Raw genomic sequence first — 15719 nt, 5'->3', positions numbered from 1 at the left:
GACTACACTCCTCCAGGCCATCCAACACCCCGACCAGGAGGCCTCTCCTTCCCCTGCTCCAAACTCCAGGCTTCCCAGATCTTCTCCCACTTCTGCTAATAGCCTGAGTGATACCCAAGAGAGGCCCCTCTAATGATCAAGGCTTTTTCTATCTGTTCTAAACCTTCTCTTTTTTTGCAGGGAGAAATTCTCCCCGGTGGCTTCTCAGGTTTTTCTGTGACTTGCCTCTAGTTATTAAATCTGCCTCTTTCTAATTTCCTCTGTAACATTCTACGCAACAAGAAATCACTCTGCCTTCTAGAGTTCTTTCTTTCTTTTTTTTCTTAATAGCTTGTATTAGCTTAGATTGGTTGAGCTGCCAAACACAAATAAAACAAAACAAAAACCTCCCCAACTCCCAAGACAACTTGGCTTAAACAAAATGCAAGTTTATTTCTCTCTTACTTTCATATAGTCTGAAGGTGACCACAGACTGGTCTGTAGGATATGAGAACTTCTATCTGGTTTCTCTCTCTAGTGTGGCTTCTGTTCCCCAGGTCAACTCATGGCCCAGAGTGGCTGCTAGAGCCCCAGCCATTATATTAATGTTCCAGGTAGCAAAAGGAAAAGAGAGAAAGAGGCAAGAAAGGCATTCCTTCTTTTTAAGGACGTTCCTAGGAGTTTTATATCTATCTTCTACTCATCTATCACTAACTGGAATTTTGTCACTGGAGGCATGACCACATCTAGCTGCAAGGGAAGCTGGAAATTGTCTTTCCTCCCAGTGACCCTGAACTTAACTAAAAATCAGTGTTCTGTGTCCATGGAGAGGAATGTGTGGGAAGAAACTAGCAGATCATCCTTTTCCTTCATCTTTGTACCAAAGCTCTCTGCCAGGCCCTTTTCCTAGCTGTCCCCTCTCCTAGGTCCCATACAGGAGAGAGACACATGCTCCGTCACATCTCATATCTCAAGAAAAATATTAGTAGAGTTAAAGCACACATTTACATGAAGTGATCTTATTATTATCAGTGTTAGTTGCAGTGGTAACGGTAGTCCTGAGATTCAGCGAGTCTTTTCCATCCTCTTATAGATTCAAAGAAATTGTGTTCCAGTGGAGGGAGAAGTAGAAGGACCAAGTTAAAGAGGCCGAAGGGATGGAGACAGCCAGAATGTTTCACCTCATTTCCTGATTCTAGGCCCTGTGTCTGACCCTGACTAGAATTTGCTGTCTGCCAACTGTAATGACATCGCTCTGTCCTTGGTCTGCACACCTCTGTCTGTGGAGGTCATCTGGCAGAGGTGTCCCTTTCCCGCCTGTTAGAGAGTAAGCCTCCTCCGGAAGATGAAGGTGTACTATTAGTAGAAGTATGTGTCTTCTGTGATTTGTGGAATTGGAAATAATCATGAAGCAAGTTAGCTAAGTTATCACTATCTTCTGTAAGGACCCCTCAAAATCAACAGCACATTGTATTAGGAACCCTGCCGTTGAATTATTCTGTAATTTTCAAAAACCGGAAAGATTTTTGTGGGAACATAATGCTCTTTTTTTCAAACTTAGTTCTGAGGAAATCGTTTGGAAGGTGGGAGGAAAAAAAAAAATTCTGCTATGATTGAACTTGAAAATATGCAAGTCACCGCTAGTCACTAGGAGCTAGAAAAGCATTCGTAGTCCTAAGACAGTGGAATTATGTCAAGATGATAAGATCACACATGATACAAATGTGGCAATATCCAATTATCTTAATATTTTGAGTGTGGAGTTTCTCTGTGCCCCGGCAGAAAGGGATGACTGTGAGGTCTGAATCCCACCCAGAAGTTGAAACTGAAACACATTTCTTCAAACCTTGATCATGAATAGAATCTTTGCTCCCTTCTGGTTATAATTTATTTATTTTTTAATGGAAATTTGAAAGCAACCATTAAAGAGGACATCCAGGCTAGCTTGTCTGACACAAGGTGAGATTGCTTCAGAGCTGAGTGGTTCCCAGAAGGGTCTTTTCAGCCTTCTAGGAGGATTGCGTCTTACAGTGTGAGCTCTGCCGGGTCAGGATGCTTTCTGACTTAGGTAGACTAAAGCCGGGGGCTCTTGTAAAGAGGGGACACACCAGGCTTCAGAGGAAGTGGGATTCTTAATGTGCTTGGGAGAAGAATAGCAAGAAAGGAACATAAAGAGGGGGAAAGAGGAGAAAAAAGAAGACGTTTTGAAATGTATTCTTTGAGCTGAGGATCGATTTCCTGGGTTTGATGGTGTCAGTCTGAGCTTGCCTTGGAAGCACAGCACAGTGAGGTAGCGTGTGCGCGTGTGCGCGTGTGTGCGTGTGTGTGTGTGTGTGTGTGTGTGTATGTCTGTACACTCATTAACTTAGCCTGGTTCCTTCTGCCTTGCTGATTCCTAATATATGAAAACCAAACTCTTAACCCTAAATCTATCTTGCTTTCTTATTCTTCCCAAAGGGACCTTTATCGATGGAATTGATTTAGATTTAACCAACAATTGAAAACCTACCAGTTACCAAGCACGGACATGTGCTTTTGTAAAAATAACCTTATTTAATCCTTTAATAAGAATCGTGGCGTGGTTGATATTATTATTGACTGTCGGGTGATAAACTGAGCTTAAGGGAGGCAAGGTCATGCAGTGGGAGCCTTGGACCTGGCTTTGTACCAGTGTTCTTCCTTCGTGCCATGTTACAGAGCGGACAGAAGAGGGCTTGGGCCCTTACACTTTGGGAGGATATTGAAATCTAATGGGAGAGGAAATCTGTCATGAATTAGCACTTGCAGGCAATGTGCTAGGTGCCTAATTGAGACTCCAAGCTACAGAACGTTTTCATCTTAAGGCAAGATGTACTTGTACTCTCTTTCTCTGTGGTCACTTCCTTGAGAAGCTACCATTGCAGGGAGAAGCTTGCATCTCTGGGATTGCACAGCAAGCTGCCAACCAGTGGCTCCCAATTTCTCATGCTTTTTATGTACAACTGGGTAGGAAACCGTTTCTTGCATCATGAGCTACCAGGTGCCGTCTGGGCCTCTCGCACCCTGTGCTGGTCCTCCCGGGGGAGCTTTTCTTCTTCTCTCACCCCTTTAAGCATGGCCGTCTGAGGCCAAGCCCAGTGTGACGTCATGCCCTCCTACCAACTTCTGCAATAACTCTTTAGGCCAAGGGGTTCCCCGTGCAGCAGTCCAAGCTAGAGCTATTAAGGCCCAGTGCCCCTCACCCAGGCAGCCGGCACCTGTCCAGGAAGGCAGGAGTCTGCTGCCCAGCACATGAGCCTGCTGTCTGCCAGCTGGCCCAGGAGGCTCCGTGTGCCAAGCAGGGGACGTGTGACGGGATCCATGCCCGAGTGTTTCCTGAGAAGTAGAAAATGCATGTGACCAGGGCTGCCAAAGCCTGGCCCGGAAAAAGGGATGACAAGAAAAGCAAGGCATGTTTCTCTAAAGAAGACCCAAAGATATAAACCACCACCACCACCACAAAAATCTGTAAAACCGTCTCGAGAGTGTCATATATTTGTATTTTCACCTCCTGCCCTAAAACTTCTCAGAAAGCCTTGCACGTGGTAGTGGATGGTAAGTGTGAAAAGATGAGTGTATCATTAAGGTCCCTACTCGACCAATTTTATTTTGCAACTCAGCACAGTGCCTGGTACCATAGGAGATGCTCAATGAATATTTGTGGGATGAAATGCTTGAGGAATCTCAAAGTCTTGCTGTCAACTGACTAAAGCCGTCAAGTCTCCTTGCTTGGTCTACCTGCCTAACAAACCAAGACGAAAAGTTGAAAGGCCTAGAAGACATCTTATCTTCATGTCTAAACCCCTGGTGATGCCGTAAGAAACCCTAGACCCGTGGGTCCCAACCTTGGTGTCCCTAAGCTTCTCAAGGGCTAAGAGACAAACAGCTGGCAGTCCAAGGGTGGCTGTCACACTTGAAGTCTCCATGAACTTGGCCTTCTCATCTGACACATCTGCTCCAGGCAACTGTAGCCTCAGAGATCTCCACCTAGGCTGGATGGTCTCCACCCAGGTGGTAACTCGTTCTTCCATGCTATCCAGAAGCACTGACTGACAGCTATCTCTAATGCTGGTTTGTAAAATTCAGGAAATCACATTGCTAATCGTTTCCATTTGTTGGATGGACAGACTCTTTTCAAAACACACAAAAACGCTTGTCCATCAAACAAACGAAGGGGTTGAGAATTAGGGGGTGAAAAACTTTGGGACATACTACCCTGAGCTTCAAGCCACTGACATCAGATGTCGGTCCCATCTTTGGTTCAGAAGAATCAAATTATGTCATCGTTATTTTTCAGCTCAAGCTAGGAATTTATGATTTGTGGGTACAGGTGTGCTTGTGGGAAATGAAGGAAACTGGAGGAAGGAAGAGAGGGTGTGTATCCCTTGGGACTTTTTTGGTTGCCAACCACCTACTCTGACAACATTATGTGCCCACCACAGGCCTCAGGGCAGTTGGTGTAGCGTGCAAGAAGGGACTAGAGGAGTCTAAACCCTGGGCTTCTTGAAGCCAGAGCCCGTGTCTGATGATTCTTGGAAATCCCAGCACCCACCTCATTCCTGGCACCTCAGAAGCCCTCAGTGATGTAAGTGAACTGAGCATTCCACAGAGGGCTCACTTTGGGTGACATGGTATGTGTGGCCCCTTCACTGTGGGCCACTCTCAGCCCTCCCAGGAATTCTTCCCCAGGTACCAGTCATGTGCCAGGCTCTCCCCAAAACCCAGAGCCTTCATCGTGGATAATGTTGGCTTACTGGGGACATACCAGGCTGCGCGTTCCGGAGGCTCTGGCTTAATGACTGTGTAGATTTGCTTACTTAGAATTTTCAGGCTGATTTGACAGATTTTTGAAGTGGGGGTGGAAGAGGTGACAGAGGGAAAGGCCCTCTACTAGTAGCTGACTCTGGTCCAACTTGTAACTGGACCAGAGGGAGAAAGAGCCCATCTAAGGAACTGCCTCGCCAAGGACAGTGGACCGAGGCAGAGAGCATCGGAGAGTACCATCCTGCATCCTTCCCTCCTTCCCTTTTTCTCATATATTAAGAGATGCTTGAATAGATGCTCAGTGCCAGAGGCTCTGTGTGGTCATAGTGGGGATACGTAGATGTAGGACAGGTTGTCACTGCTTTTCAGAAGCTCACAGCCTTGCTCTCAAGGCGGCAGGTGTGACCTTGGTTGTTCTGAGATGTGCTGTGGCTGTGGTGTAGATAGTACTTGCCCTGGTGGCTCAGAGGCAAGGGAGCAGCTCCTTTTTAGCTGTTGTCTGGGTGGGTTTCATGGAGAAGGACTTTGAGCTGAGATTTGAAATAGGATGGGACTGTAGTAAGTGGATTCTTCTGGCTGAGATGGAAGAGGGCATTCTATCACTCGGCTCAGTGGCTCTAATCATGATGGTCCTATTGGCCGAAAGAAGTAATTGAAGAGGACCAGATTTGGAGGAAATTGTAAAGAAATTAAGAAGTCAGCAGGAACAACTTCCTTCCCTACCTCATATCTGGTTGTCTTCTGCCTAGAGTGTCAGTCATGACCTAGGCCTCAAAAGACAGTTTGTGTGTGCGTTTGTGTGTGTGTGCTTACACGCACACATACGCAGAATTGAAATAGCATCCACTTGGCTACCATTTGTGACAGTCAGAATCCTAACGTTGTAGTAGAGGGTAAAGCGTCTAAGAGTTAAAGACCTAGATTCTAGTCGTGGCTTGCCCCGTTTGCTTTGATTTGGGGGAAATTACTTTGCCTTTGTAACCTGCAGTTATCTACTCTCTAAGTTTGGAATATTCCTTCATGTTTTATAAGGTGATGCAATTCATTGCGCACAAGTACTTTCTGAACAAATAAAAGGTGTTAACTGTGATATTTTCAGGAGGCAGGCACTTTGTTCTATTTCTAAAAAATGCAAGGACAATGGATTTCTGTCCCAGTACTTCTGTCCAAAGTTCTGACCCCCCGGGAGATGACAGAGCAGGGCTGGGGGTGAGGCTGGAAGAGCTTCCCTCCCCCAGCTTTCCTGGTCATGTATGTTGACGAACAGCTCGTGGACAGTGGAACAATTGCATGGAGGTTAAGTCTCGTGCCTTCAAATCAAGCAAAGAGGTTGGCCAGAAAGTGTGAGGGCTCCCATCCTGGGGAGAACGCCTCATGCCCTTTCCCAAACCGCCTGTCTGTTGGCTGTCTATCTCTATCATCCCTCTCTATCTCTCAGCCCAGCTTTGGGTCCCTGGACTGCTGTCCGAATCTGAAGACAGCCCTCTCCGTAGATCTGCCCTCCTCCCCTGCTGCCTGCCGCAGACGTGGAAGTATGAATCTAAGCGGGGGGCATTTTCCCCAGCTCTGAAATAACCTGGGACAGGAAACAGCCGGACCCTCCCAGTCCAACCAGTCCTTGGTGAAGAAAGAGTGCCCTCTAGTGGGCATTGTCTGGAGCTGCTCCGGATCCATGTCACAGCTCAGCCAAGGACAAAATAACCCGCTCGTGGCCCTCCTGCCAAGGATCTCGAAACTGCCTTTGGGTTCGGTTTGTTTTTCTCCTTGTGTGAAGAAAAATAAAGAAAGAACAGCGGGAGACCAGTTGTGAGAGCAGCTCCGACAGTGCTCTGACAGCCTCCTTATCTTGGGAGGTTCACCAAAGAACCCCAGGGCCAGTGATGGCAGCAAGGTAGACCATGACATCGGGTGCTTTTTAAAGGGCATGTGACAATTTCTGTATACATCACTTACCTGTCTTGGCCGGTCTCTTCCATGAGGGGTTAGATTTGTGAGAAGGAAACTCTATTGAAGAATGATTACCGAAAGGGTTAAATATCTTGTTGGGTGACCCTCCGTGGAGAGCAAATCCACCGCAGTTGATTTCATTTTTGGTAGTGGAAGTGTGCAGATCTGACTATTAAAACCCTGTATGTACTGGCATAAACAGGGGAATTTTCCCTTTAAAACCTGTTTCAGTAAAAGCTGTTGGGTAGGGAGCATAGAGGGGCGGGGGCTAGGGAGGGCGCAGGACACCCATCAGGGGAGCAGGAACCTGATCATATGTGATGGTTGCTGGATTAGGTAACAGCTCCGCTGGTTGAAATTGGATCTTGGAGGGTGAGTGTTAACATCTCTGGTGTCCCGGCGAAAGGTTCATTTGAGACCTGCATGGTGCTACAGAGATAAAAAAGGAGCTTTTAAATAATCATTTTGTCTCCTACTTGCCAGAGTGCCGGCTTCAAGCAGTAAATGGGTAGCATCACTCTGCTTAGACATATCGGCCTTTTCATTTATTTAATGTTGTGGGATTTTTTTTTTTTTTTTAACTCCCTAGCCGAACAGTTTCTCATACCAGTGAATCTCAACACCCTTTTTTTTTTTTTTTTTTTTTTTTTTTTGCGGTACGCGGGCCTCTCACTGTTGTGGCCTCTCCCGTTGCGGAGCACAGGCTCCGGACGCGCAGGCTCAGCGGCCATGGCTCACGGGCCCAGCCGCTCCGCGGCATGTGGGATCTTCCCGGACCGGGGGACGAACCCGTGTCCCCTGCATCGGCAGGCGGACTCCCAACCACTGCGCCACCAGGGAAGCCCCAACACCCATTTTTATAGTGGTACGGATGCTGCTCCTTCTGGGCAGAAACCTGTACATGCAGTGTTGTTTATTGGTCCATCCGGGCCTCTGCCCAGCACACATACACAGTCCAAGACCCTCAGAACCAGAATCTTCCATGTAAAATAGTGGAAGAGGAAAGTTTTCTTTTGTTTATATTGTGTGTGTGTGTGAGTGTGTGTGAGAGTGTGTGTGTGTGTGGATAGTTATGGTGGTGGTTCTGACACATACTCTGAAATTTCTATTTTCACAATCATTTGAGTATAATTTAAAGGGTGTAATTTGGAGAAGACTGTTGGGTTTTTTGTTTTTCCACATTTTTCTGTTCCTTTATTTTCTTCAGATCTCTGGTTTGGGGCCAATTTATGTGTCCTGAACCCTGAATATAAATGCAAGCACCACTGATGTTATGGTACATTGTATTTCTAGCATACCAATTTCTTCTTGGCCACATTTAGAAATCAATTATATTAAATCTCAGTGAATCCAAATTTCTTTCTGAAGAGTATTATTTACAGGAGTCATCAAATTATATAAAAGCTAAGCGAAATGATAACACTCTTACTCTGCGTGTGTGTGTCTTTTTCCCCCAACTAAATGTATCTTTCGTACCTGAGGGGGGAAAAAATAAGAGTCAGTATAGATTACGGCTTCACCCTCTGTGCTAGTCCTGGAACTTCTTTGGTGGGTAGGGGGTTAACGCTGTATCCTTTCAGCGTCCTTGGCCAGCTTTAGCAACTTGCGCTCTTATTTCATTTAAAACCAGTTAGATTTCAAGACCAAGAAAAATATTAATTAGGTAGGTGTACAGAGTTTGTGTGGACGTTTCGTGCTTCCCGTTGATTGTTTAAACGAAAAAGTAGGGCATGGGCGTGGGTGCAACTGAGAGAGGCTGGAAAGAGAAAATATTCTCAGAGGTAAATATTGGGCACATGGGAAATACTAGTAGGAACATGCCCACCTAGTCACCTACCTGGTACCTGGAGGGACTAGTGCCAGCACTTTGGTCTGTGCATGCCTGTCTCTTTGCCTCTCTTGCTCCTCTCATAACGAATTGAACTTTGCTAGAGGAGCAAGCTAATGGGGTGAGCAGGTCAGTCTGAGGCACAGGTGCTGTCTGACGATGCTCATCACCACCTCAGGTAACGCAGTGTTTAGGTAGCCCTAGGAAAGTGCGTCTTCACCACTAAGATGACGTGATTATTTTTTGCTTTGCTACCATTGTTGCGACCAGAAACCATCACAAGATCTGTCCGTGCTGGATCTGTCAGGAAGGATTGTTATAGAGTGACGAGGAAGAAGCACTTGGAGGCATCACTGCCCGGCTCCGGAGTTAACCAGCCTCAGCATCTTGGGGAGATTTTCCGTCAGCCAAAGTTTGCAGCCTCTTCTGGGATACGCTGGCCATATTAGTGTCAAGTTTTGCCTCAGCACCAGTTTCTGAATGATCAAGCAAAAGTGCAACAATTACAGAATGGCTCAGAGTTGATCTTCTTTTTCTTTTTTCATTTGTAAATGGCCCATCGATATTTGTCGTTGGTAAAGTAATGAAAATTCATTCAATAAAATTCACTGGGGAAACATCCATAACCCCCACGGAAATGCCCTCACCTGGAAGAATTCACTGGGCTGTACAGGCCAGGAAGGAAGGGTTCCTGGGCTCTAAGCCCAGCTCCTTGCGGGGTCACATTCTTTTCCCCACCTTTAGGGACTGGTATTCAGGAAATGGTTACTGCATTCATTTCCTTTCTTAAGGAAACCTTTGTTAGGGATATGTTCTTCTGAGGACTTTGTAGATCTGAGTAAATAAATTCAAGGAACTGAATAACATGACTAAATCTTTATTATTCTAAGATCAAAGGGACAGTTTCCCATTACAGAAAAAGGATGTCATTGGAAAAAGGTCCACAAAATAAACCTCCAGGATCCCCTAACCTGTGCCATTAACAATGTAGCAATTTTCTTTTAGTGCAGCAGAATATTAAAAATTCAGATGCAAGAGGAGAACCTGGGTCCTGAAGGGTGGCTTGTTGGGCGTCAGGGAGGACTTCCTTCTTTCCTCCCCAGCTAACTGCCTTCCCCACGTCCTCCTTTCCCTCCTCCCGTCCTTTCTTACTTCATGGGGTGTGGGGGGCACGTGTCCCTACCTCGTGCCTTTAATCCTCGTGTTCCTAACCGCCAGCCCTGGTCCACATGACTTGACCTTCCACTTGACTGTCTCCTGTTTCATGAAAGCAAAGCTGCCGTTTTCCTTTTAGCACAGGAATCGGGCTTTCCTTTGAAACAGCTTCCAAGGTTGCTTCTTGTCATGCCTGTTAGAAGCCAGGAGCATGTGGACACAGCCAGCAGTTATGCTGGTATTATACGTGATGAAATGCCCTGAATGTCTACATGTCCCCTCGGATTGAGCTCAGATCCACCTTCCCTGTCACAACCCCGTGGGGCTGCCTTGCTAGGGCTCAGGAGACAACTGCACCTGGCACCGTCCCCGTGGTGCTCACCAGATGCATCCCGGCTGGAAACAGCTCTGGGCTCTCTGGCTGCACCAGTGTTCACATACCCACCAGGCTGCGTAGACCCTGCCATCTCCGTCCCCAAGACGTGAACCCGCATGGGACGCCTTCTCCTCTGTCTTTAATCGTGTTCCTCCTCTCCTACTCTCAGTTTGTTTTTAATTGGAAATTCTTTTCGTGTTCGCTCTCCACAAAGACTTGGCTGCTGACAAGTAAACTGGGCTCAGATGAGTGATTTACTTTATGGCAGGTTGTCTGAAGGTAGTAAAAAGAGACTGCCTAGCTCTTCTGCTGATTTACTAAATCACTTGATCTCTTTCAGTCCAAATCACCCCCTCATCCCCCGCCAATGGTCATGGTGTTTTAATAAAAAGCAGAGCCTCTAACAGAGCTGAGCCTTCTCCATCCTATCAGAATACTGGCTTCTCTGAATCCCTGAGACAGCTTGTTAAAAGGACCTCACCCTTGTTTGTACCAGGATGGAGTTCTTATCACCTGGAACAGATTGATCTCAATGTGGGGAGATGGAAATCCCTAGTCCAGGGGAGAGGTTTAACACTTGCCTCCAAATTAACTGGACTTGCCTGGCTTAGATCATTGGGGAGATGAAAATTCAGGCTGATCAAATATTACAAAGTCAATGAGTATAAAACCACAACCTCACAGAAATCTAAAATTAGAAATGAAGAAGGAAATGCTTTTCCTTGAATTAAAATTCGGCAGTTTGGGGATGAAAGTGAAAACTATATTGCTATCATTAATTTGTTTGTAGATTTGAAATTCCTTTCACTGTCGTAAAATACGCAGAACCTGAAACTTATCATTATAACTGTTTTTGAGTGGACAGTCCAGTGGCATTAAGTACATTCGCATTGTTGTGCAGCCGTCACCACCATCCATCTCCAGAACTTTTTCATCTTCCCAAGATGAAACTCTGTACCGGTTAATCACGAACTCCTTATCTCCCTCCCTCCCGGCAGCCCGTGGTACCCACTGGTCTACTTTCTGCCTCCATCAATTGGACTATGCTAGGTACCTCATAGGATGGGATATAATTAACTTGGGGAACGAAGCAAATCTCTCCTTGCATTTTCTCCTCCTCCAATCCCTCTCTTTTTCCAACCCATTGCTCAGATGCCATATTGCAAGTAATTTGAGACTTAGCCAAACGATACATTGGGAGTTTTTTGTTGTTGTTGTTAAACTTTGCTTCGTCGGGTTACTCTTAACACCTCCCCACTCTTTTGGGTCTTCCCGCAGTTTTGAGTATCCGGGGAGCGCAGGAAGAAGAGCCAACAGACCCCCAGCTGATGCGACTGGACAACATGCTGCTGGCGGAGGGGGTGGCCGGGCCAGAGAAGGGTGGCGGCTCGGCCGCGGCGGCTGCGGCGGCGGCAGCTTCTGGAGGCGCCGGTTCCGACAATTCGGTGGAGCATTCTGATTACAGAGCCAAACTCTCACAGATCAGACAAATCTACCACACGGAGCTGGAGAAATACGAGCAGGTAACCACAGCCCTGTGGGGTCTGGGCCCCCCCAGCCCTTCAGGAAAAGGGCGGAGGCATCAGGAAACTCAGGGCTGTGGGCGCCGAGGCGGGCAGCCTTTCCTGGAGACTGACATCTGGGTTCCAGCATCTCCGGCCTCACCCCAGAGCCACTTGCTGAACCTGAGCCCACCGAGTCCTTGGTGTCCACTGTTGAAAACCCGGGCAAACTAGAGATAAAGCCATTAAAAAGAAGTCGAAGTTGTAAATGATGATTTCAGAAAACATCCATAGTCAATATAAGGAAAACTCAGTTCGTGGAGCTCTGGAGTGTTTCCCTGTGCGCATGCAGCCCCGGGGCTCTCAGGGTCATGAGCAGAGGGTCATGGTGCTCATGGAATCCTATGGGAACGGACAGTAAAGTCCCTCGCTCTACCTAGATTCAGTTCAGATGGGAGTCAAACATGTTCTGCTTTTTATATGTGGTGTGCAATACGAGACACGCCTCCCGCTAGAAGAAGAGTAGAGGGTCTCAGGGGACCCCTGGGTCAGACAAAGTTGAATTCCAGTCCTGACACTCCACTAAATGGTCTCTGGGATCCAGTGGTCCACATACTATACCCTAAAAGCTGGGGGGTTTTGGCAAAGAGCTGTGGATTTGGAGTCTAGGATATCAAAGAGCCATAAAAATCATATGAAGGAAAGGCTAAGAAAGGCTTTAAGTCATAGAACAGTATATAAATGTTGTACGGTATTCTAATTATAATAGCGCCCCTCTCTACTAGAGGACCCCCACACACACATACACACACATGTGAATTTTTTAAAATTAATTTATTTATTAATTTATTTAATTTTTGGCTGCATTGGGTCTTCGTTGCTGCGCGTGGGCTTTCTCTAGTTGAGGCAAGCGGGGGCTACTCTTCGTTGCGGTGCGTGGGCTTCTCATTGCAGTGGCTTCTCGTTGCGGAGCAGGGGCTCTAGGCGTGTGGGCTTCAGTAGTTGTGGCACGTGGGCTCAGTAGTTGTGGCTCACGAGTTCTAGAGCACAGGCTCAGTAGCTGTGGCGCAAGGGCTTAGTTGCTCTGCGGCATGTGGGATCTTCCCGGACCAGGTCTTGAACCCGTGTCCCCTGCATTGGCAGGCGGATTCCTAACCACTGCGCCACCGGGGAAGACCCCACATGTGAATTTAAATATCAGTATTGTGTCCTCTGGTCAGTATGAGCAATACTACTTTATTAGGAGTCCCTTAACGTCAGGCTGTCCTCCCATTATTTATAGATACATTTGTTGTCATCTCTTTGGATGTGACATTGTCCTGAAGTTCTAAGTTAACTTACTTCCATTGAATTGTTAGGTTTATGGCTTTCTTTTCTTTTTTAAGGGTCACAGAAGAAGGGGGAGAAAAAGCAAAAAGTGGAAGACCCTGTACTGTCCACTTACGACTGTCTAGGTAGAAGGCAAATGCAAACTTAATAGAAAATTTAAATTTTAAAATAGAAATAGGCATTTTAAAATTTAAAGTGAAGAAAGTTTCATTATTGCACTCCTATCTACCTTTGAAATGGATTTCTACAAAGTCCCTTCTTTTATGAGGGAAAACGGTGTGAAGCTGGAAGCCAAGCGTGGTGAATTTCAGCCATCAGACAGGTGTAGGGAGGGTTCAAGGGGAGGAAAATAAAAGCAATCTTGTGGTAAGAACCTGTGGATCATCACCCTCCACCTTCCTGGGAAAGAACAAACATTCTTAACACGGTGTAGACTCATGTAGACGTTTCCTCAGTTCCCAGGAGAGGCTGAGCTCAGGTAAGCTGGCTGATCTATGACAGCTTCCCCACCTGGGCCATCATGTTAGGGTTCAGAGTCTGCCCCAACTAATGGGATAACTTGGGAAGACACATGGGGACGTTTGCTGACAAGGTCCCTAGCTGGCCTCTTGGGTTCTTCCTACTCTGTGCTTTCCCTATTTTACCTTCACTGCTAAACTTGGCCTCTGGCATAACAAACTATCTTGACCTAGTATCCAGGTTAACTCTTGCCAAACTCCAGGGGTACACGACGAGTGTGGCTTCCTCCCTAAACCCATAACTGGCATGGATGTTAGGCTGGATGGCGTTTAAAACTGGCTTTCTTCTTAGCTCAGGTTGCCAGCAACATAGACGAATGGACCCTTTCCTTGATTTAAGCCCCCCCTTGTCTCACTCTTCCGTCCTCATCCAAAATGACTAAAGCACTTTTGTCAACTTAACTGCACTTGTTCCTCAAGGTAACTTTAAGGCTGGGTCCTCCAGACAGGTACTGTCATCATCTTCATTTCGATACAGCTGAGGAACTGGAGGTCAAAGAGGTTAGGTGATGTATCTGGGTCACACATCCAAAGGAGGGACAGAGTTGGCCCTGGAAGCCAGATTTTGACCCTTAGCCCAAGGGCTCTTATTGGAACAATACCCAGCCAGCCGCACTTAATATGGAACAAGTGTGGACGTCTGTAGACAATGAAGTAACCGGCTTGACCTCTCTGTTACTTTCATGGACCAGATTGATGCTCTCTAAGAGAGGCTAGTGATAAAAAAAACTATTCTTCTTCAGAAACTTCTCACAGATATCTACCTATTCTAAATAATAATCATGCTGGAAATTGGGAGCTTAAGGAAAAGCTCCATCAGTACAGAGCAAATTAGGTAAATGTAGTAGCAGTCTGTATTTGTTATTCTTCAAAAACACTAAAAAATCATTTCCTTATTTCTTTGGGCATTTTCTGGGTAAGAACTGAATACTGTTTAACATATTCTATGTGCTTAATAATTTATTAATATTAGTTGTATTGTTAATTATAGTAAATAGCATATTATAAGGAAATTATGCCATTAACCTTCTAGCTAGTATGTCTGAGAGACAGATCTTCTTCATTGTTTTCTGTAAGCATTCCTTGCGGGAGCTTCCTTAAAAATAGGAAACCTTAGGAAAAATGTCAGTCTCTGTTTTAGTAGTACCTAGACGGTTACCAGACTGACTATTTAAGGGTTGATTCTGTTGTTTTGATTTGTTTTGTTTTGATTTTAGTTTGGTGATGGTAGATAACCAGAGGATCAGTTAGCTTTCCAGTAAGTAGCTACCATAACTCTACTCACCCATCCCCCACCTCCCCCCCCCAAAAGAAAACCCAACGTGAGTCAGCCATTGTTTCACCCTGAGGTTATTAGATAAAGAAGGCTTCTAGAGACTTTCATTCAAAAGAAAAGAAGGAAATTGTTTTCTTCATAAAAGGTGCTGGTAAAACACTTTTTCAGCAGATCATGTTGGAAGCTAAGGTATTTAAGAGCTAGCATATTCTAATAGATAAAACTGTGATATCCAGAAACCTGAATTTTGTTCCAAGTGCTATTCTAAGAAACGATACTCTTGTCGTTTTGCAGAGTTCTTCACTTTTCAGTTTTGGTGAATAATGCTGCCAGGGCATTGACAAGGCTGTCTCTAAGGCCGAACCCAGGTGGGTCAGGTCCACTCACAGCCAAGAAAGTCTTAAAATCCCAGTCACATTCGTTGCTGAAATTGGCAGCCGAATCCAGTTTGAAGCAGTAAGAGAAGAAGGTGGGCTGAAGAGAAGTGCAGGAAGGAGGCTTCAAGTCTAGGATTAAATTGCTTAAACTCAAGCAGGATTTTCTAAGAGAGCTTGTCTTGGGTAGGCTGCTCCCAGAAGGGCCTTTGCCCTGGAACTTGGGACGTCTTTCAGAAAGCGTCCGCTTTCTGGGGGCAGCTGGAGGGGTAGCTCCAGGAGGTGTACCATCTTTCGGACAGTCTGCAGCAGAGTCTCCTCTGTCACAGAAACCTTCAGCCGGCGAGGGTCCTATTTAATGAACGATTGTCATCCCCACGCTTCCCAATTCCATCAGGAGCGCCTGGCTACATGGGAGCAGCACAGCTTGTGAAGGTGCCGAGCTCGGGGGAACTGAGGAGGAGACGTGGGTAGTTCAGGTCCTGGAAAAATCTGGATCACTGTGTTCTGTCTGTCTAAAATGGACTTGGAACTCCTCTGCACTGTCTGTTGCGTGTTCCCGAGCAGCTGTTGAGCAGCTGTCTTGCTGCACCTCAGCAGTGGGTGAAAAGACTCCACTGTCTGTTTGGGGCAGAGCAGAGAGGGGCCCGGGA

The 15719-nt window shown here is 46.2% G+C and overlaps 1 protein-coding gene across 3 annotated transcripts in view; it reads left to right on the top strand.

The window, feature by feature from the left end:
- Window positions 1-15719, top strand: part of PBX1 (PBX homeobox 1) — a 316019-nt gene that overhangs the window by 213131 nt on the left and 87169 nt on the right. For all 3 annotated transcript variants that reach the window (XM_082833826.1, XM_082833827.1, XM_082833825.1), the window contains exon 3: window positions 11346-11590. In XM_082833826.1, coding sequence (XP_082689952.1) covers window positions 11346-11590 — 245 coding nt within the window. The remainder of the gene's footprint in view (window positions 1-11345; window positions 11591-15719) is intronic.

This window comes from Leucopleurus acutus (assembly GCF_964270905.1).
Source record: "Leucopleurus acutus genome assembly, chromosome: 2".
Classification (NCBI taxonomy): Eukaryota; Metazoa; Chordata; class Mammalia; order Artiodactyla; family Delphinidae; genus Leucopleurus; species Leucopleurus acutus.
Note: the sequence above shows the minus strand (reverse complement) of the source record. Positions and strands in the feature narration are given on the sequence as shown.